This window comes from Syzygium oleosum, unplaced genomic scaffold (genome assembly GCF_021117445.2).
Source record: "Syzygium oleosum isolate NSW1041296 unplaced genomic scaffold, Sole_v2.1 Sole_v2.64, whole genome shotgun sequence".
Taxonomy (NCBI): domain Eukaryota; kingdom Viridiplantae; phylum Streptophyta; class Magnoliopsida; order Myrtales; family Myrtaceae; genus Syzygium; species Syzygium oleosum.
Window position 1 is genome coordinate 358,471 of NW_026607548.1, and position 20,258 is coordinate 378,728.

The following is a 20,258-nucleotide window of genomic DNA, read 5'->3' on the forward strand; positions in this document are numbered from 1 at the left end:
CCAAAAAAAAAAACAATAGAATTTTGCTTCAACAAAAAAGTTGAGGTGTATATCCAAAAACAGATTGACGGAAAGCCAACCGTGCTGCCTTCTGTTATTTATTGACAATGACCTCAGCCCTAAGCCATGAAATGTCTAACAAGTCTCATTGCTTCCTCCAGTGTGTCCTTAAATCTATCCAAGTTGATCTTCACATTCTGGCCATCTACATACACAGCCTGCGCTGCCAAGTACCCCTTTGCAAATATGGATGCAGGGTCGACAATCACCGGATCATCCGGCCCGTACACTTCGGACAGAGAGCTCTCTTTGGGCTCTATCTTATATTCCAGATAATGCAGATTCATTGCGGTTGCTGGAATATCGAAGTAGTTGGTCGAAGCCCAGTGTAGTCCTAGCGGCACCACCTGAAATACCACTGCGCCGTCTGGCAAAAAGATCTCGTTAGTAAGACCCGCACCATGGACTCCGGCCAAAATGTTGCATGAACCAACCATCTTTGCCAACAGCTCTAGATTCGACATCGTATCTAGCCCTGCCCTTACTACTTGAAAGCCCAACTCTTGTGCCAGTTCCACGACGCCATCCTCGTTCAGGAATTTTCTCGTGTGGTTCCTGGAAATGAGGATCATGACCGGCTTCTGTAGCTTTTTGATCTCGTTCACATTCTTTATCTTCACATTGTACGATTCTCTGAGAAATTGCCTGAATTCGCGCATGGAGTATCCTGCAGGGACGTCGCTGGTGTTCAGGGCTAAATTGTCGTGGTACCTAAGTCCCACGACTGCCCCTGGAAAGCAGTGAACATTCCCATCGTCTAAATTGAGAACCTCGAAATCAGACAAGCGGTTCAAAATCCGTGAGTATTTCTGATTCCACGAGGAATTGCGATCGGTGGTGACAAACTTCAGCTGCGATCGGAAGTGCCGGCATGTGAGGAACAAGGGAATGATGATTTCGCTGAACTCGTGGAAGGTGTTTCCTGTAACAGCTGTCGAGAAGATCACCGCTGGGATGCTGTGCCTGAAATTGCAGGGCGGTAAATTAGTCGCGTCCCCTTGAAGTATCTGCACCGGAGTGACTGGTTTCATCATTCTTTCGTCATCTCTCCTCGCGTAGGGTCGAACCGAGCGCTCGAACTGAGATCCATTGGTCAGTACATGAACAGTCAACCCACCATTGGAGATCCTAACGGGATTAGCTGAGAGACACATTTCGGTGTGGAGGTCGAAGTGGCATGTGAACCCTCCAACCTCAAGCTGGTTTCTCTCTTCTCCTGCACACAGATGTGAGCTCAATTTACGGGAAGCGAAACGAGTACGAACAGACAAGCGGGCAGAGGTCAAAGTTGGAGTCTTTTGATTCGGAAACTGTTGTTTAATTCCGTTAAATTGGAGTACACATGATTCTTGTAGAAATATTGAGGCATACTTATCTTAACATGTTGACTTCATTTGGGATAAGCAAAGCAATGCAGAAGCTGAAAATGTACCTATTACTAGTCTTCTGAGAAGATCCTTGACAGCGTCTCTCTCTTCAGTGACTTCATCTACCTCTCTGGCATCATCATTGCCTCTCCAATTTGGAATCTCACTCCTCCCTGAAATTCATAATCCTGGTTAGGAGTCATCTTTCGATGATCAATTGCACAACATGATAGCCGACAGCGAAAAGAGAAGCACAAGTGAAGCCGAACTGGAGAAACCGAGATTACATGAAAGAAATGGCGAGTCCTTCAATGCGAGAAGGGCAATACAGAGAGAAACCACAATGAGCAAACAAGCCATTGATGCTGCTCCGAGCACCAGGCGCTTCGACTCCTTCCCCATAATCTGTCGAACCAAAACACATAGCCGAGTCTGCGGATTTTTACAGATGAGACCCTGAAATGAGCAGTTCATTGGGGTCAAGGGGTCTCATCTTTTCCTAAAGATTCTTGCACGTCTTCCTCTGCAACAAGGCAGTTTTGTAAGACTTCCTGGGGATGATAGAGAAACTTAGCTGGAGTATCTTACTTTATTCATCGAGCAAGTCTCACGAGCAGGAAAGAGGAGATTAATTTAATAATCTTAATTAACGGTGCCGAGCAAGCTTTTGTTTGCTTTCTTGTGCACGATTCGTGGCTTGAGTAGACAGGCATTAGCACCAAATCGTCAAGACCTTTAATACAACCAGTCAAATCATTAATTTACAAAGAAAATTTTGTTAATTTATATCAATCTACGAGTTGAACATACTACATCGCGTTGCATTCAAATTTGCTCGAGATGTTTCGTGTTGCGTTCCGCGTGTCGTGAAATGTATCTTTTTCGTCTTAACCACATCATATAAGACCTGGAACAATTTTGAATCCGATGTTTGTAAAGTGAAATTGTGCTACAAACATTTACTCTTACAACGAGATCTAGATGGCAACAAAGGGTGACATTGGCTCTGTTTGTTTATAGATATGGCAATTAAAAAATGACTTTGTCAAGATAGATCAAACCTCGGAGAACGTGATCAAAAATAAATTACCAAAAATAAAAAAGAACAACGGAGACCAGATCCACGTAGATATTGACTTTGGGCCAAAAAGAAAAAGCTTGTGGTAATTTTGACAAAAAAAAAAAAAGAATGAAAAGTGTGGAAAAATAAGTCGATCTTCTCATTTTACTCATCAACATACATAGTCCTAGCTTCACAATGTGCCTTTTTGAAACATTATCTTAGATGATATTGTTTCAAGATAATGGATTATTTTTATGTTGCGGTCTCTAGCGTAACGTGCCAAGCTGGTTTGTTTCGCACATGAACTTGTGTTATTCGATCCATATCATATAGAACATCTGCAAAACGTAGTAATCTTATTTACATTGATTCAGTCACAAATCCCAGGTTTATCCCAAGAAAAAACCACAGAAATCCGACTATGTTGCCCTTCTGTTCAGCAATGGCAATTAATTCATACCTGAAGTTATGGAGTGTCCAATGAGTCTCATTGCTTTCACAAGTGGGCTTTCACAAGTGTCTCGTTGAATCTAGCCAAGTTGATCTACACATCCCGACCATCCACATACACCGCCCCGACCGCCTTGTATCCTCCCATTCTGTAGATCGACCCGGGATCGGCGATCACCGGGTGATTGAGACTGTGTATTTCCTACAGTGAGCTCTCCTCTGGCTCTATCTTGTACTCCAGATATTGGATATCTATGGCGGTCGAGGGGACTCAATAATAGGTGGCCGATGCCCAGTCCTGTCCCAGAGGCAAGAAGATCTCGTTCGTGAGCCCCGCCCCATGAACTCCTACCGTGACGCTGCATGAACTGACGGTCTTGGTGAACCAGTCAAGGTCCGACATTGTATGGGGCAATGTCCTGACTACTTTGAATCCCAACTTCCGTGCCAGTTCCGCAACGGCATCTTTATTCAAAATTTTCCTTGTCATGAGTTGCACAACTAGTATCAGGACCGGGGTTCACCCCTTTTCCATCTCCTGCAGACTTTTTCTTTGCAGGCCGTAGGTTTCTCTGAGAAACTGCCTGAATTCGCACGGTGTATCCTTCGGGGACATCGCTGGAATTTATTGCTAGATCGCTGTGGTACCGAAGTCCCACTACTGCTCCTGGAAAGCAGTGAACGCTTCCATCGGCTAAATCAAGAGCCTCGTGGCCAGACAAGTAATTTGAAATTCTCCTGTATTTGTTGATCCTCCATTGGTTGGAATCACTGATGACGAATTTGAGTTGCGACTAGAAAAGATGGCACGTGAGGAACAAGGGGATGGTGATTTCACTGAACTCGTGGAATGCGTTTCCTATGAATCCCTATAAGAAGATCGCGGTTGGGACATCGTCGGTGATATTGTAGGTTGGTGAATCATCGATTTTCCCGTGAAGTATCTGCACTGGAGTGACCTTATCACGGCAAATTCGGCTTCTCTTCTAGGATATGGTCGACCCGAGCCCGGTAAGTGAGATTCATTGGACTGTATGTGAATGGTCAAGCTGGAACCGGAGATAACGGGTTTAGTTGAGAGACACATCTCGGTGGTCGGTCAAAGTGGCATGTGAACCCTGTAATCTCAAGCTGGTTTCTCTCTTCGCCTGCATACACATAGGAACTTCGATTTCAGAAGAGGAGTAAAAAACAGAAGTTAGATTTCTGTCTTCTTCTGATACCGTTTGTTTAGTCCATTAATTTGACTACGTTAGAAGCAAAACAAAGTAATGTAGAAGCTCAAAATGTGACCTTTTACTAGTCTTCTTAGTAGATCCAGCAGAGTCACTCTCTCTTCATCGCCTTTGTCTACCTTGCTGGCATTGGAATCGCCCTTCCAATTCGGTAGCTCATTACCACCTGAAATTGCAATTCAGGTTAACCGAATCACATCTACAGTAATGACTATTGCGTGACATATTGGGCGGGGAGAGTCATATGCATGGCATCAAAACTAGGAACATAAATACATGAAACCAGTGCATCTTTCAATGCTGAAAGGACGATACATAGTGAAACCACAGTTAACAAACAAATGGTGAAAGGTGCGCCGACCATCAACTGCTTCGACTCTTTCCCCATTGTCTTTCAATTTGAAGGACATGGCCAAATATAAGAGTTTGATAGCTACAATTTTTGTTAAAATGAGCATTTGATTGTGGTTAAGGTGTCCTATTCTTCTTAAGAATTCTGTTATGTATTCCATTTCATCTCGGCTGTCAGCTCTAATTGAGTCATGAATTCTGTTAGCTAGACTACAATAACTCATAACATCAGCATGTCTCCGGAGGAGCGTATTCGTGAATCTTTAGTTCTTTCCTTGGTGCAAGATTTAGTTGAATACTATGACCATCTCGTCATTGAATGTGTAAGGTTATTTTTGCTTTGATTTAATGTGTTCATTAGCTGATATTTCTCTTTCTACATTTATGTGCATCACTGGATCTACTGCATGGAAGAGGCTTAAATAGCCGTGATTTTCTTCTTGAGCTTTTTTGTCTAAATGACTCCGTCCATAAGATCCGACCTTGCAAAACATCAACTCTTACAGTGTAGGGACCGACAGAACATGACAAGCTCAGTTTGATAATCTACTTGAGTTCAATCAAGTTTGCATTCACTTAGATAAAGTACCATAAATTTCCGTACAACCTCAATTTTAAGTTAAAACTTTGACTTTCGACAAACTGAGAAACCATAAACAACTCTGCATCAGTAATTTCTCGTGAATGACCATATAAACGCATTCGCTTATTGAATATCATGGCGGTCGTGGGGACTCCATAATAGGTGACTGATGCCCAGTCCTGTCCCAGCAGCACCACCTGCACGACCACCGCACCATCCAACAAAACGATCTCTTTCGTGAGCCCCGCCACGTGGACTCCTATCATGACGCTGCATGAACTCACTGTCTTGGTGATATTGTCAAGGTCCGACATTGTATTGGGCAATGTCCTGACTACTTTGAATACTAACTCGCGCACCAGTTCCGTAATGGCATCTCTGTACAAGATTTTCCTTTACGTACGTTGAGTGACAAGTATCAGGATCCGATTTCACTGATTTCTATCCCCTGCAGACTTTTTGTTTTCAGGCAGTAGGTTTCTCTCGGAAACTGCCTGAGTTCGCGCATAGTGTGTCCTTTGGGGACATCGCTGGAATTTATCGCTAGACTGCTGTGGTTCCTAAGTCCTAAAACTGCTCCAGGAAAGCAGTGAACACTTCCATCAGCTAAATTGAGAGCCTCGTAGTCGAACATGCAGTCCAAAATCCTCCTTATTTGGTGATCTACCATCAGTTGTAATTGGTGACCACGAATTCGAGCTGCGACCGGAAGTGTCAGCACGGTGAGGAACAAGGAAATGATGATTTCACTGAACTTGTGGAATATGTTTCCTATGAATCCCGATGAGAACACAGTCGGGACATCATGGGTGATATTGCAGGTCGGTGGATCAATGGTTTTCCGTGAATTATCTGCACTGGAGTGACCTGTTTCATGGCAAATTCGTCTTCTTTTGTAGGACATGGTGAAAGTAAGCCCGGGATTTCATTGGACAGTAAGTGAATGTTCAAGCCCAAACTGGAGATCCTAAGGGGTTTAGTTGAGAGACACATCTCGGCGTGTAGGTCAAAGTGGCATGTGAACCCTTTAGTCTCAAGCTGGTTTCTTTCTTCTCCTGCATACACGTAGGAACTTCAATTTTAGAAGAGGGGGAAAAAGAGAAGTCAGATTCTGTCTTCTGGTACTGTTTGTTTAGTCCATTATTTTGACTTCGTTAGAAGCAAACAAAGAAATTTAGAAGCTCGAAGTGTGACCTCCTGCAGGTGTTCGAATCGAAACGGACCTTGATGATGTGAATGTGATTTAACTTTCTCAAGGGGAGTTCATTTGGAGGTTTGGAAAGGACAAAGAAGTGCTATTGCGCATATCTAAATTTGTAACAAAGGAAGCGAACGAGATAAGCACCGCTTGGCATGTCAACTCCAACATTTCTTGGCGTTTTGAGTTGCATAAAGCAATGCTAGTTGCTGGAGCATTATACTGTCGGAGAAATTAATTCCAATCTGAGGTATTTGGCAGAATTTTAGTCTATTCACCTTGGAAATGTTTGCTGGTCTCATTTAAGGAAACAGATCAAACTATTTCTGACGTGGGCAGCCTGGAGTAGTGAAAGGTTTCGGCTCTCATAATACATGGAATCAATATGAGTCGGAGTGGTATCGGGGTAGATCTTTCAGAATATAAAGCACTTACTACGTTTGGTGTCTTGCTGAAGAACATGCGTGGTTTGTCTAAAACTCTCAGACAGGAGGCCGCAGTTCGAAACGGGTGAGGGGGCAAGCAAAGATCAGGCACATCCATCGTCTTCTTCTTGGCTCCTCCATTTGATGGCGTATGTTTATTACCTTCTGCTTAACTGTATTGTCAAAGATGAAATTTGATTACAAACGGAAGTTTGTGTTTGTGATTAATGAACCAATCGAAAAGGAGCGCGAGATTATCTCGGTTGTCCTCAGTGCTATAAATGATAGCTTCTACTTATAAGGAAAAGGGGCATGGTGATTTCATTGAGCTGAGGGAACGCACCTCCCATGAATTCACCTGATCTGATGATGACTGCTCGAACATTGCAGTCGGTAAGTCACTAAATTGTCCACGAAATTTCTGCATTGGCACGACAAGTTTCATGGTGGCTTCATCATACCTTCTTGTGTAAGGCTTGATTGAGCATGTGATTCAAGATTCATTGGATGGTATGAGAAAGGTCAGCCCCTCAATCTGCCATCTGAGATCCTTACCGGTTTAAGGGGGAGACACATTTCAGAGTTCAGGTCAAAGTGGCGTAAAGTTTTTGTAGTCTTCTTGGAAGGTTCTTCGAATCTATGCCATCAATCTTTCCGCCTTTCGTTCCCCGCCTCCAATTTGATACTTCATTTGTCCCTTCAAATGTTGAAATTCAAATTATGAAAGTCATGTCTAATAGAAATATAGTATTCATCTCGGAGATACTCATCAAATACGACTAGAAATGGTGTTGCAAAGGGAATATAGATTGCAACTATGACGAGAAATTAATGGTCGAGCTTTCACTGAGTGTGAACATTTTGAGTCTTGTTCCCTGTTGATACGAATAGCCCCACTAAACACCTATTCAATCAAGGACTTCAACGACACTCATTACGATTTTGTTTAGAAATTTTAGCTGGACTTATGACATTTCATTCACGAGGAATATAGCAGTTGTCAAATACGTCTTCTGTTAGCTTCGACTAATGGCATTTTAATTGGAAAAAAAAGCTGTTAAATCACTTGTCTGAAGATTGGTAATTCCATATAAGAGTCTGTAACTTTGAAAAGTGGACAAGCAATGAAAATAAAAATTGGTTATTTATCAAAATAATGGTTGAGTTCGAACCAATCAACTAAATATTGGTTATTGAAAATAAGTATATCTAACTTTTTGACAAGTTGCTGGACAAACAGTAAACCGATCACGTTTTGCTTACTACCAACCTTATTTGCAGTTTAAACATACAGAAAAATACAAAACAATAGAATTTTGCTTCAATAAAAAGTTGAGGTGTATATCCAAAAACAGATGACAGAAAGCCAACTCTGTTGCCTTCTGTTATGTAATGACAATGAACTCAGCCCTAAGCCTTGGAATGTCTAACAAGTCTCATAGCTTCCTCCAGTGTGTCCTTAAATCTATCCAAGTTGATCTTCACATTCTGGCCATCGACATACACAGCCCTCACTGCTGCGTACCCCTTCGCAGAGACAGATGCAGGGTCGACAATCACTGGATCATCCAGCCCGTATACTTCGGACAGAGAGCTCTCCTTGGGCTCTATCTTATATTCCAGATAATGCAGATCCATTGCGGTCGTCGGAATCTTGAAATAGTTGGTCGAAGCCCAGTCTAGTCCTAGCGGCACCACCTGAAATACCACTGCGCCGTCTGGCAAAAAGATCTCGTTAGTAAGACCCGCACCATGGACTCCAACCAAAACGTCGCAAGAACCGACCATCTTCGCCGACAGCTCTAGATTTGACACCGTATTAGGCCCTGCCCTCACTACTTGAAAGCCCATCCCTTGAGCCAGTTCCACGACGGCCTCCTCGTTCAGAAATTTTCTCGTTTGGTTCCTGGAAATGAGGATCAGGACTGGCTTCTGTAGCTTTTCGATCTCGTGCATGTTCTTTGTCTTCACATTGTAAGATTCTCTGAGGAACTGCCTGAATTCGCGCATGGAGTGTCCTGTGGGGACGTCGCTGGTGTTCAGGGCTAAATTGTCATGGTACCTAAGTCCCACAACTGCCCCGGGAAAGCAGTGAACACTCCCATCGTCTAAATTGAGGGCCTCATAATCAGACAAGCGGTTCAAAATCCTTGAGTATTTCTGAATCCACAAGGCATTGCGATCGGTGGTGACGAACTTCAGCTGCGATCGGAAGTGCCAGCAGGTGAGGAACAAGGGAATGATGATTTCGCTGAACTCATGGAAGGCGTTTCCTGTAACGGCCATCGAGAATATCACCGCCGGGATGCTGTGAGTAAAATTGCAGGGCAGTAAATTAGCCGCGTCCCCGTGAAGTATCTGCACCGGAGTGACTAATTTCATCACTCTTTCGTCTTCTCTCCTTGTGCAGGGTCGAACTGAGCGCTCAAACTGAGATCCATCGGACAGTACGTGAACAGTCAACTCGCCATTGGAGATCCTAACCGGTTTAGCTGAGAGACACATTTCAGTGTGGTCGTCGAAGTGGCATGTGAACCCTCCAACCTCGAGCTGGTTTCTCTCTTCTCCTGCACAAAAACGTCAGTGCAATTTACTGTAAGTGAAACAAGTACAAATAGACGAGCGCAATTGGCTGTAAGATGGAGTCTTTTGCTTCGGAAACTGTTGATTTAACTCCATTAAGTTCGACTGTTCGAGTGCACATGATTCTTGTGAAAATACTGAGCCACACTTATGTTAACATGTTGACTTCATATCAGATCAGCAAAGAAATGCAGAAGCTGAAAATGTAACCTCTTACTAGTCTTCTGAGAAGATTCTTGAGAGCGTCTCTCTCTTCAGTGACTTGATCCACCTCTCTGGCATCATTATTCCCCCTCCAATTTGGAATCTGATTCCTCCCTGAAATTTATAATCTGTATTAGGAGTCATCCTTCGATGATCAACTGCACAACATGATATACAACAGCGAAAAGAGAAGTATAAGTGAAGTCGAACTGAGAACCAAGATTACATGAAAGAAACGGCGAGTCCTTCGATACAAGAAGGGCGATACAGAGCGAAACCGCAATGAGCAAACAAGCCATTGATGCTGCTCCAAGCACCGGGCGCTTCGACTCCTTCCCCATAATCTGTCAAACCAAAACACATAGCCAAGTCTACGGATTTTTACAGATTAAACCCTGAAATGTGCAATTCATTGAGGTCAAGGGGTCCGGTCTTTTCTTAAAGATTCTTGCACGTCTTCCTCTGCAACTAGGCAGCTTTGTAAGACTTCGTGGGGAGGATAGGGAAACGTTAGCTGGACTATCGTTTTTTATTCATCGAGCAAGTCTCACGAGTAGAAAAGAGGAGATTAATTTAATTCTTTGTACGGTGGTTAGCCTGATTTTTTTTGATAATCTCCATTTGAATGTGCTACCGTATCTTGTAGACGAGGCTTGAGTAGATACGCATTAGCACCAAATCTTAAGACCTTTTACACAGAAAATTTGTTCATTTATATCAATTTACGAGTTGAACATACTACATCGTGTCGCATTCGAATTTGCTCCAGTTGTTTCGTGTTTTGCCCCCGCATGTCATGGAACGGATCACTTACAAATATTGTCGACCCTGGATGATTGGTCACCTCTTCTCCATCTTTTTCGTCTTAACCGCATCATATAGGACCTGGAACAATTTTGAATCCGATGTTTGTAAAGTGAAATTGTGCTACAAACATTAACTCTTACAACGAGATCTAGCTGGCAACAAAAGGTGACATTGGCTCTGTTTGTTTGTAGCTATGACAATTAAAAAAAGGACTTCGTCTGGATAGATCAAACTTTGGAGAACGTGATAAAAATAAATTACCAAAATAAAAAAAGAACAATGGACACCAGATCTACGTTGACAATGACTTTGGGCCAAAAAGAAAAGTTTATGGTGATTTTGACAACAAAAAAAAGAATGAGAAGTGTGGAAAAATAAGTCGATCTTCTCATTTATTTTACCCATCAAACTACATAATCCTAGCTTCACAATGTAAGTAAGATGATCTCGTTTCAAGATGATGGATCATTTATATGTTGCAGTCTGTTGCGTAACGTGCCAAGCTGGTTTGTTTTGCAAATGAACTTGTGTTATTCGATGCATATCATATAGAACATCTGCAAAACGTAGTAATCTTATTTTACATTGATTCAGTCACAAATCCCAAATCCCAGGTTTATCCCAAGAAAAAACCACAGAAATCCGACTATGTCACCCTTCTGTCCTGCAATGGCAATTAATTCAAACCTGAAGTTATGGAGTGTCCAATGAGTCTCATTGCTTCCAAGAGCGTCTCGTTGAAACTAGCCAAGTTGATATTCACATCCTGACCATCCACATACACCAATTGACCCGGGATCGGCAATCACCGGGTGATTGAGACTGTATATTTCCGACAGTGAGCTCTCCTCTGGCTCTATCTTGTACTCCGGATATTGGATATCCATGGCGGTTGAGGGGACTCCGTAATAGGTGGCTAATGCCCAGTCCTGTCCCAGAGGCACCACCTGCACCACCACCGCGCCGTCTGGCAAGAAGATCTTGTTAGCGAGCCCTGCCCCGTGAACTCCTACCATTACGCTGCCTGAACTGACTGTCTTGGTGGACCGGTCAAGGTCCGACATAGTATGGGGCAATGTCCTGACTACTTTGAATCCCAACTTCCGTGCCAGTTCAGTGATGGCATCCTCATTCAAAATTTTCTATGTCGTGCATCGCGCAACTAGTATCAGGACTGGGTTTCGCCCCTTTTCTATCTCCTGCAGACTTTTTGTTTTCAGGCCGTAGGTTTCTCTGACAAACTGCCTGAATTCGCCCATAGTGTTTCCTTCGGGGACATAGCTGGAATTTATTGCTAGATCGCTGTGGTACCGAAGTCCTGCAACTGCTCCTGGAAAGCAGTGAACACTTCCATCGGCTAGATCGAGAGCCTCTAGCCGGACAAGTGGTTCAAAATTCTCCTGTATTTGTTGATCTACCATTGGTTGCAATCGGCGACGACGAATTTGAGTTGCGACCGGAAGAGTTCACACGTAAGGAACAAGGGGATGATGATTTTACTGAACTCGTGGAATACGTTTCCTATGAATCCCAATGAGAAGATCAAAGTTGGGACATCGTGGGTGATATTGCAGGTCGGTGGATCATCAGTGTTCCCATGAACTATCTGCACTGAAGTGACCTGTTTCATGGCAAATTCGGCTTCTCTTCTAGGATATGGTCGAACCAAGCCTGTTAAGTGAGATTCATTAGACTGTACGTGAATGGTCAAGCCGGAACCGGAGATTCTAACGGGTTTAGTTGAGAGACACATCTTGGTGTGTAGGTCAAAGTGGCATGTGAACCCTTCAGTCTCAAGCTGGTTTCTCTCTTCTCCTGCTTACACATAGGAACTTCAATTTCAGAAGAGGGGGAAAAAGAGAAGTCGGATTCTGTCTTCTTCTGATACTGTTTGTTTAGTCCATTAATTTAACTTCGTTAGAAGCAAACAAAGAAATTTAGAAGCTCGAAATCTGACCAACTGCAGGTGTACAAATTGAAACGGGTCTTGAGAATGTTATTTAACTTTCTCAAGAAGAGTTCATTAGGAGGTTCGGAAAGAACAAGGAAATGCTATTACGCATAGCTAAACTTTTAACACAGGAAGCAAACGAGATGAACAACGCTTGGCATGTCAGCTCCAACATTTCTTGGCGTTTTGACTTGCATTACGCAGTGCTAGTTACTGGAGCATTATACTGTGACAAAGAAATTAATTCCAATTTGAGGCATTTGGCGGAATTTTAGTCTACTCACCTTAGAAATTTTTGCTGTCCTCATTCAAGGAAACAGATCAAACTGTTTCTGGCGTGGGCAGCCTGGAGCAGTGAAAGGTATCAGCTCTCATAATACGTGGAATCAATATGAATCGGAGTGGTATCAGATCAGATCTTTCAGAATCTAAAGCACTTGCTCCGTTTGGTGTCTTGCAAAGGAACGTAGTGGTTTGTCTAAAACTCTCTGACAGGAGGCCACAGTATAAGATAAGTGAGAAGGGAAGCAAAAATCATGCACATCCATCGTCTCCGTTTTGGCTCCTCCATTTGATGGTGTATGTCTATTACCTTCTGCATAACTGTATTGTGAAAGATGAAATTTGATTACAAGCGGAAGTTTGTGATGTGATTAATGAACCAATCCAAAAGGAGTATGAGACTATCTTAGTAGGTTGTCCTCAATGCTATAAATGATAGCGTCTAGGAAAAGGGGCGTGGTGATTTGATTGAGCTGAGGGAATGCACCTCCCGTGAATTCACCTGTTCTGATGATGACTGCTCGAACATTGCAGTCGGTAACTCATTTAACTTGTCCACGAAATTTCTGCACTGGTGCGACAAGTTTCATTTCATGGTGGCTTCATCATACCTTCTTGTGCAAGGCTTGATTGAGCATGTGATTCAAGATTTATTGGATGGTATGTGAAAGGTCAGTCCCTCAATCTACCATCTGAGATCCTTGCAGGTTTAAGGGGGAGACACATTTCAGAGTTCAGGTCAAAGGGGCGTTAAATTTTGTTAGTCTTGTTGGAAGGTTTTGCAAATCTATGCCATCAATCTTTCCGCCATTCGTTCTGCGCCCCCAAGTCAGTACTTCATTTGCCCCTTCATATGTTCAAATCTATATTTTCAATCTCACGTCCAATAGAAATGTAAAATTCATCTTGGAGATACTCGTCAAATATGACTAGAAAGGGACTTGCATGATAGAGACTGTATCCTTCAATGTCGCAAAGGGAATATAGATTGCAACAATGACGAGAAAACAATGGTCGAGCTTTCACTGAGTGTGAACATTTTGAGTCTTGTTCCCTGTTGATTCGAATAGCCACACTATAAGCTAAACTTACAGCAATCCAAAGAGAAGAATGTTACCCATCTCACTCTCTTTCAATGTGCAGCATTTATCTGGCATCTAGCCTGTTTTCTCTTCTCATTCAATCAAAGACTTTGACGACACTCGCTAGGATCTTGTTGAGAAATTTTAGCTGGACTTATGGCATTTCATTCACAAGGAATACAGCAGTTGTAAAATACATCTTCTGTTAGCTCAGACTAATGGCATTTTAATGAAAAGAAGTTGTTAAATCACTTGAATTAAGATTGATAATCTCATATAAGAGTTTGTAACTTTGAAAAGTGGATAAGCAATGCAAATAAAAACTGGTTATTTATCAAAATAACGGTGAGTTCGAACCAATCAACTAAATATTGGTTATTGAAAATAAGTATATCTGACTTGTTGACAAGTTGCTGGACAAACAGTAAACCGATCGCGTTTTTCTTACTACCAAGCTTATTTACAGTTTAGAAATATGGAAAAATACAAAGCAATAGAATTTTGCAGCACACAACAATAGAATGTTGCTTCAGTAAAAAGTTGAGGTGTATATCCAAAAACAGATGACAGAAAGCCAACTCTGTTGCCTTCTGTTATGCAATGACAATGAGCTCAGCCTTAAGTCTTGGAATGTCTAACAAGTCTCATTGCTTCCTCCAGTGTGTCCTTAAATCTATCCAAGTTGATCTTCACATTCTGGCCATCGATGTACACAGCCCTCCCTGCTACGTACCCCTTCGCAAAGATAGATGCAGGGTCGACAATCACCGGATCATCCGGCCCGTATACTTCAGACAGAGAGCTCTCCTTGGGCTCTATCTTATATTCCAGATAATGCAGATCCATTGCGGTCGCCGGAATTCCGAAAAAGTTGGTCGAAGGCCAGTCTAGTCCTAGTGGCACCACCTGAAATACCACTGCGCCATCTGGCAAAAAGATCTCGTTACTAAGACCCGCACCGTGGACTCCAACCAAAACGTTGCCTGAACCGACCATCTTCGCCCACAGCTCTAGATTCGACCCCAAAGTAGGCCCTGCCCTCACTACTTCAAAGCCCAACTCTTGTGCCAGTTCCACAACCGCGTCCTCGTTCAGGAATTTTCTCGTGTGGTTCCTGGAAATGAGGATCAGGACCGGCTTCTGTAGCTTTTCCATCTCGTGCACGTTCTTTAACTTCACATCATAAGATTCTCTGAGGAATTGCCTGAATTCGCGCATGGAGTATCCTGCGGGGACGTCGCTGGTGTTCAGGGCTAAAATGTTGTGGTACCTAAGTCCCACAACTGCCCCTGGAAAGCAGTGAACACTCCCATCGTCTAAATTGAGAGCCTCGTAATCAGACAAGCGGTTCAAAATCCTTGAGTATTTCTGAATCCACGAGGCATTGCGGTCGGTGGTGATGAACTTCAGCTGCGATTGGAAGTGCCGGCATGTGAGGAACAAGGGAATGACCATTTCGCTGAACTCGTGGAACCCGTTTCCTGTAACAGCCGTCGAGAAGATCACCGCCGGGATGCCGTGCATGAAATGGCAGGGCGGTGAATTAGCTGCGTCCCCGTGAAGTATCTGCACTGGAGTGACTGGTGTCATCATATGTTTGTCTTCTCTCCTCGCGTAGGGTCGAACGGAGCGCTCGAACTGAGATCCATTGGACAGTACGTGAACAGTCAACCCTCGATTGGAGATCCTAACGGGATTAGCTGAGAGACACATTTCGGTGTGGAGGTCGAAGTGGCATGTGAACCCTCCAACCTCAAGCTGGTTTCTCTCTTCTCCTGCACAAAGATGTGAGCTCCATTTACTGTAAGCGAAACAAGTACAAATAGACGACCGGGCAGAGGTCAAAGATGGAGTCTTTTGATTTGGAAACTGCTGTTTAATTCCATTAAGTTTGAGTACACATGATTCTTGTAGAAATATTGAGGCATACTTATGTTAACATGTCGACTTCATTTGAGATAAGCAAAGAAATGCGAAAGCTGAAAATGTAACCTATTACTAGTCTTCTGAGAAGATTCATGAGAGCGTCTCTCTCTATGGTCACTTCATCTACCTCTCTGGCATCATTCTTGCCCCTCCAATTTGGAATCTGATTCCTCCCTGAAATTCATAATCCTGATTAGGAACTTAGGAGTCACCTTTCGATGATCAATTGCATAACATGATATATAACAGCGAAAAGAGAAGTAACAAGTGAAGTCGAACTGAGAACCGAGATTACATGAAAGAAATGGCGAGTCCTTCGATACGAGAAGGGTGATACAGAGCGAAACCACAATAAGCAAACAAGCCATTGATGCTGCTCCAAGCACCGGGCGCTTCGACTCCTTCCCCATAATCTGTCAAACTAAAGCACATAGCCAAGTCTGCGGATTCTTATAGATCAATAAACTGAAATGAGCAATTCGTTGGGGTTAAGGTGTCTCTTCCTTTCTTAAAGATTCTTGCACATGTCTTCCTCTGCAACTGGGAAGCTTCGTAGGACTACCTGGGGATGACACAGAACATTAGCTGGAGTATCGTATTTTATTCATCAAACAAGTCTCACGAGGAGAAAAGAAGAGATTAATTTAATTCTTGGTATGGGGGTTAGCCTAATTATTTCTAATAATCTTAATTAAAGGTGCTGAGCAAGCTTTCGCTTGCTTTGGTGTGCTCAATTAGTGGACTTTCCCTCGGTCTACGTTTAAGTCTGCTACTGTATCTCGTAGACGAAGCTTGAGTAGATATGCATATGCACCAAATTGTCGAGACCTTTTAACCAGTCAGATCATTAATTTACGAAGAAAATTTGTTAATTTATATCAATCTACGAGCTGAACATACTACATTGTGCCGCATTTGAATTTGCTCCGGATGTTGTCATGGAATGTATTGTTTTCAAATATTGTCGACCCTAGATGATTGGTCACTTCTTTTCCGTCTTTTTTTGTCTTAAACGCATCATATAAGTAGGCGTGTACAAATGAATCGAGAACTGTCTCGCACAGAATCAGCGATTCCATGTTCCAATTTACTAAAACCGGTGAATACCGGTCCGGTTCCCGATTCTACGCGTGGAACCGCCCATCCGGATCAGACCGGTAATATATATGTGTGTATTAAAAAAATTCCAACAAAAAAAAAGAAAAAAATTTAAGAAAAATAAAAACCTTAAAATCCTTAATTTGAAACTCAATGCCTATCAACTGAGTGCTCGTCCCGGCTCACTCTCACCTTATCTGAGTTGTCTCTCTAGCTCTCACTTGTTGTCTAGACTCTCAAACTCAACATCAACTCACGTCATCAACTCTCGACTCCCATCGACTCACGGACTCAACTCTCAACTCTCATCAACTCATGATTGCGCCTCCTGCAGTTCATCGCCTCCCTCTCTCGCTCTCGATCACCTCCATTTGTGTGAACTTGGTGGGACCGGTTCCATGAATCCACCCGGTCTAGTTTCCGGATGGGTTCATGGAACCCGACTACGCCTCAACTTTCAACTCCTATCAACTCACGGCTTCAACTCTCAACTCTCATCAACTCACAACTACGCCTCTTGCCGTTCATCACCTCCCTCTCTCGCTCTCGATTATCTCCATTTGTGTGAAATTTGGTGGGACGGGTTCCATGAATCCACCTGGTCTGATTTCTGGATGGGTTCATGGAACCCGAGCGATTCCCGATTTTTCGGAACCTGTCTTTAGCGGGTAGTGAGAACTGCGCACTCGAACCATGCTCACCCTTACATGTAAGATCCTTGTAAAGTGAAATCGTGCTCCAAACATTAACTCTTACAACGAGATCTAGATGGCGACAAAAGGCGACATTAGCTTTGTTTGTTTTTTTTTTTTTTGGGTAAGGCAGATTAGCTCTGTTTGTTTATAGCTGTAACAATTAAGAAAGTGACTTTGAAAAGATAAAACAAGCCTTGGAAAAGGTGATAAAAAATAAATTACCAAAAAAGAGGAACAACGGAGACCAGATCCAATTTGACATTGACTTTGGGCCAAAAAGAGAAGTTTATGGTAATTTTGACAAAAGAAGAGAAAAGAAAGGAACGAGAAGTGTGGAAAAATCAGTCGATCTTCTTATTTTACCCATCAACACACGTTGTCCTAGCGTCACAATGTGCCTTTTGAAACATTATGTAAGATGATCTTATTTCATATTTATATGTTGCGATCTCTAGCATTACGTATTTGGTTTGTTTGGCACATGAGCTTGTGTTATTCGATCCATATTATATAGAACATCTGCAAAACGTAGTAATCTTATTTACATTGATTCAGACACAAATCACAGGTTATCCGACTAAACCTGAAGTTATGGAGTGTGACATTCCTACATGAACTTATCCAAACTATTGTACAGGTGGGCACCTTCCCAGGAGGTCACTTGTCCTAGTATTAATCCTGCCTGAGTACGCTTAACTTTTGGAGTTCCAAAGCTAAGTATTGTCTTAAGTCAAAAAGCGTCTCCTTGATTTAATTCCAGTTCACACACACATGTATATATCCCGGACACGGTTTACCTTGTTCGGCATGCAATTCGGTTCATTCCTATCTTTTCACATCCAAGAAGCCTGCTGGGAGCTGCTCCTTGTGTAGGCCCTCTGACCACAACGATCACTCCCCGCTTTCGTTAGACCGGATCATTTCGTAGAGTGTCCAATAAGTCTCATTGCTTCCACAAGTGCCTCGTTGAATCTATCCTAGTTAATCTTCACATCCTGACCATCCACATACACCACCCCGCCCGGCTTGTATACTCCCTCCATGTAGATCGAGCCGAGATCGGTGGAGTGATTGAGACTGTATATTTCCGACAGTGAGCTCTCCTGGCTCTATCTTGTACTCCAGTGTTAGATATCCGCAGCAGTCAAGGGGACTCCATGATAGGTCGCCGATGTCCAGTCCTGTCCCAGAGGCAACACCTGCACCACCACCGCGCCCTTTGGCAAGAAGATCGCGTTTGTGAGCCCTGCCCATGAACCCTACCGTTACGCTGCATGAATAGACCGTCTTGGTGAACCGGTCAAGGTCCGACATTGTATGGGACAATGTGCTGACTACTTTAAATCCCAACTTCTGTGCCGGTTCCGTGACCGCATTTCATTCAAAATTTTCCTTGTCGCGCGTCGCACAACTAGTATCGGGACCGGGGTTCGCCCCTTTTCTATCTCCTGTAGACTTTTTGTTTTCAGGCCATAGGTTTCTCTGAGAACCTGAATTTGGCATAGTGTGTCCTTCGGGGACATCGCTGGAATTTATTGCTAGATTGCTGTGGTACCGAAGTCCCACAACTGGCCCAGGAAAGCAGTGAACGTTTCCATCGGCTAAATCGAGAGCCTCGCAGCCGGACAAGTGGTTCAAAATTGTCCTGTATTTGTTGATCCACCATTGGTTGTAATCGGTGACTGACAAATTTGAGTTGCGACCGGAAGTGTCGGCACGTGAGGAACAAGGGGATGATGATTTTAATGAACTCGTGGAATGCGTTTCCTATGAATCCCGATGAGAAGATCAAGGTTGAAACATCGTGGTGATATTGCAGGTCGGTGGATCATCGGTGTTCCCATGAAGTATATGGACTGGAGTGACCTGTTTCATGGCAAATTCGGCTTCTCTTCTAGGATATGGTCAAACAGACCCCGTTAAGTGAGATTCATTGGACACTACGTGAATGGTCAAGCCGGAACCGGAGATCCTAACGGGTTTAGTTGAGAGACACATCTCGGTGTGTCGGTCAAAGTGGCATGTGAATCCCGTAGTCTCAAACTGGTTTCTCTCTTCTCCTGCTATACACATAGGACCTTCAATTTCAGAAGAGGGGGAGAAAAGAGAAGTTTGATTCTGTCTTCTTCCGATACTGTTTGTTTGGTCCATTAATTTGACTTCATTAGAAGCAAACAAAGTAACATCGTAGAAGCTCGAAATGTGACCTCTTACTAGACTTCTTAGTAGATTCAACAGAGGCTCTCTCTTCAGTGCCGTTCTCTACCTTGCTGGCATTGGAATTGCCCTGCCAATTTGGTAGCTCGTTCTCAACTGAAAATGCGATTCAGGTTGATCGAATCACATCTACAGTAATGACGATAGCGTGACATATAGGCAGGGCGAGACATATGCATGATGTCAAAACTAGGAACCCGTATTACATGATGAAACCGGTGCGTCTTTCAACACTGAAAGGACAATACATTGTGAAACCACAGTCAACAAAAAATGGTGGAAGGTGCATGGACTGTCAGCAGCTTCGACTCTTTCCCCATCATCTTTTGATCTGAAAGACATTGCCATTAAGAGTTGTAGCTACAATTTTATTAAAATGAGCATTTGATTGTCGTTAAGGTGTCCTATTCTTCTTAAGAATTCTGGTGTGTATTCCATTTTATCTTGGCTGTCAGCTCTAATAGAGTCGCGAATTCTGTTAGCTAGATTACAATAACTCGTAAACTCAGCAAGTCACCGGAGGAGCGTATTCATGAACATTCAGTTCTTTCATTGGTGCAAAATTTAGTTGAATACTGTGATCATCTCGTTATAGAATGTGTAAGGTTACTTTTGCTTTGATTTGATGTGTTCGTTAGCTGATATTTCTCATTCTACATTTATGTGCCTCACTGGATCTAC

The 20,258-nt window shown here is 43.1% G+C and overlaps 3 protein-coding genes and 4 pseudogenes across 3 annotated transcripts; all 7 read right to left on the minus strand.

Annotated features, from left to right (window-relative positions):
• Positions 1-53: 53 nt before the first annotated feature.
• On the minus strand, positions 54-1,936 carry LOC115665103 (alpha-1,3-arabinosyltransferase XAT3-like). The gene is made up of 3 exons (XM_030586999.2): positions 1,715-1,936; positions 1,493-1,600; positions 54-1,276 (listed from the first exon to the last, which is right to left on the minus strand). The coding sequence occupies exons 1-3, from the start codon at positions 1,899-1,901 to the stop codon at positions 120-122; spliced, it is 1,452 nt and encodes a 483-aa protein (XP_030442859.2). The 5' UTR covers positions 1,902-1,936; the 3' UTR covers positions 54-119.
• Positions 1,937-2,986: 1,050 nt separating this feature from the next.
• On the minus strand, positions 2,987-4,563 carry LOC115664199 (alpha-1,3-arabinosyltransferase XAT3-like; annotated as a pseudogene).
• A 539-nt stretch (positions 4,564-5,102) lies between these two features.
• LOC115664205 (alpha-1,3-arabinosyltransferase XAT3-like) lies at positions 5,103-7,177 on the minus strand (annotated as a pseudogene).
• A 935-nt stretch (positions 7,178-8,112) lies between these two features.
• On the minus strand, positions 8,113-10,000 carry LOC130137209 (alpha-1,3-arabinosyltransferase XAT3-like). The gene is made up of 3 exons (XM_056308002.1): positions 9,746-10,000; positions 9,526-9,633; positions 8,113-9,299 (listed from the first exon to the last, which is right to left on the minus strand). Exons 1-3 carry the CDS (start codon positions 9,858-9,860, stop codon positions 8,143-8,145), a joined length of 1,380 nt encoding a protein of 459 aa, XP_056163977.1. The 5' UTR covers positions 9,861-10,000; the 3' UTR covers positions 8,113-8,142.
• A 1,002-nt stretch (positions 10,001-11,002) lies between these two features.
• Positions 11,003-13,716, minus strand: LOC130137198 (alpha-1,3-arabinosyltransferase XAT3-like; annotated as a pseudogene).
• A 345-nt stretch (positions 13,717-14,061) lies between these two features.
• Positions 14,062-16,011, minus strand: LOC115665113 (alpha-1,3-arabinosyltransferase XAT3-like). Its single transcript, XM_030587005.2, has 3 exons — positions 15,863-16,011; positions 15,634-15,741; positions 14,062-15,416 (listed from the first exon to the last, which is right to left on the minus strand). The coding sequence occupies exons 1-3, from the start codon at positions 15,975-15,977 to the stop codon at positions 14,260-14,262; spliced, it is 1,380 nt and encodes a 459-aa protein (XP_030442865.1). The 5' UTR covers positions 15,978-16,011; the 3' UTR covers positions 14,062-14,259.
• Positions 16,012-18,341: 2,330 nt separating this feature from the next.
• Positions 18,342-19,465, minus strand: LOC130137199 (alpha-1,3-arabinosyltransferase XAT3-like; annotated as a pseudogene).
• Between the last annotated feature and the right edge of the window lie 793 nt (positions 19,466-20,258).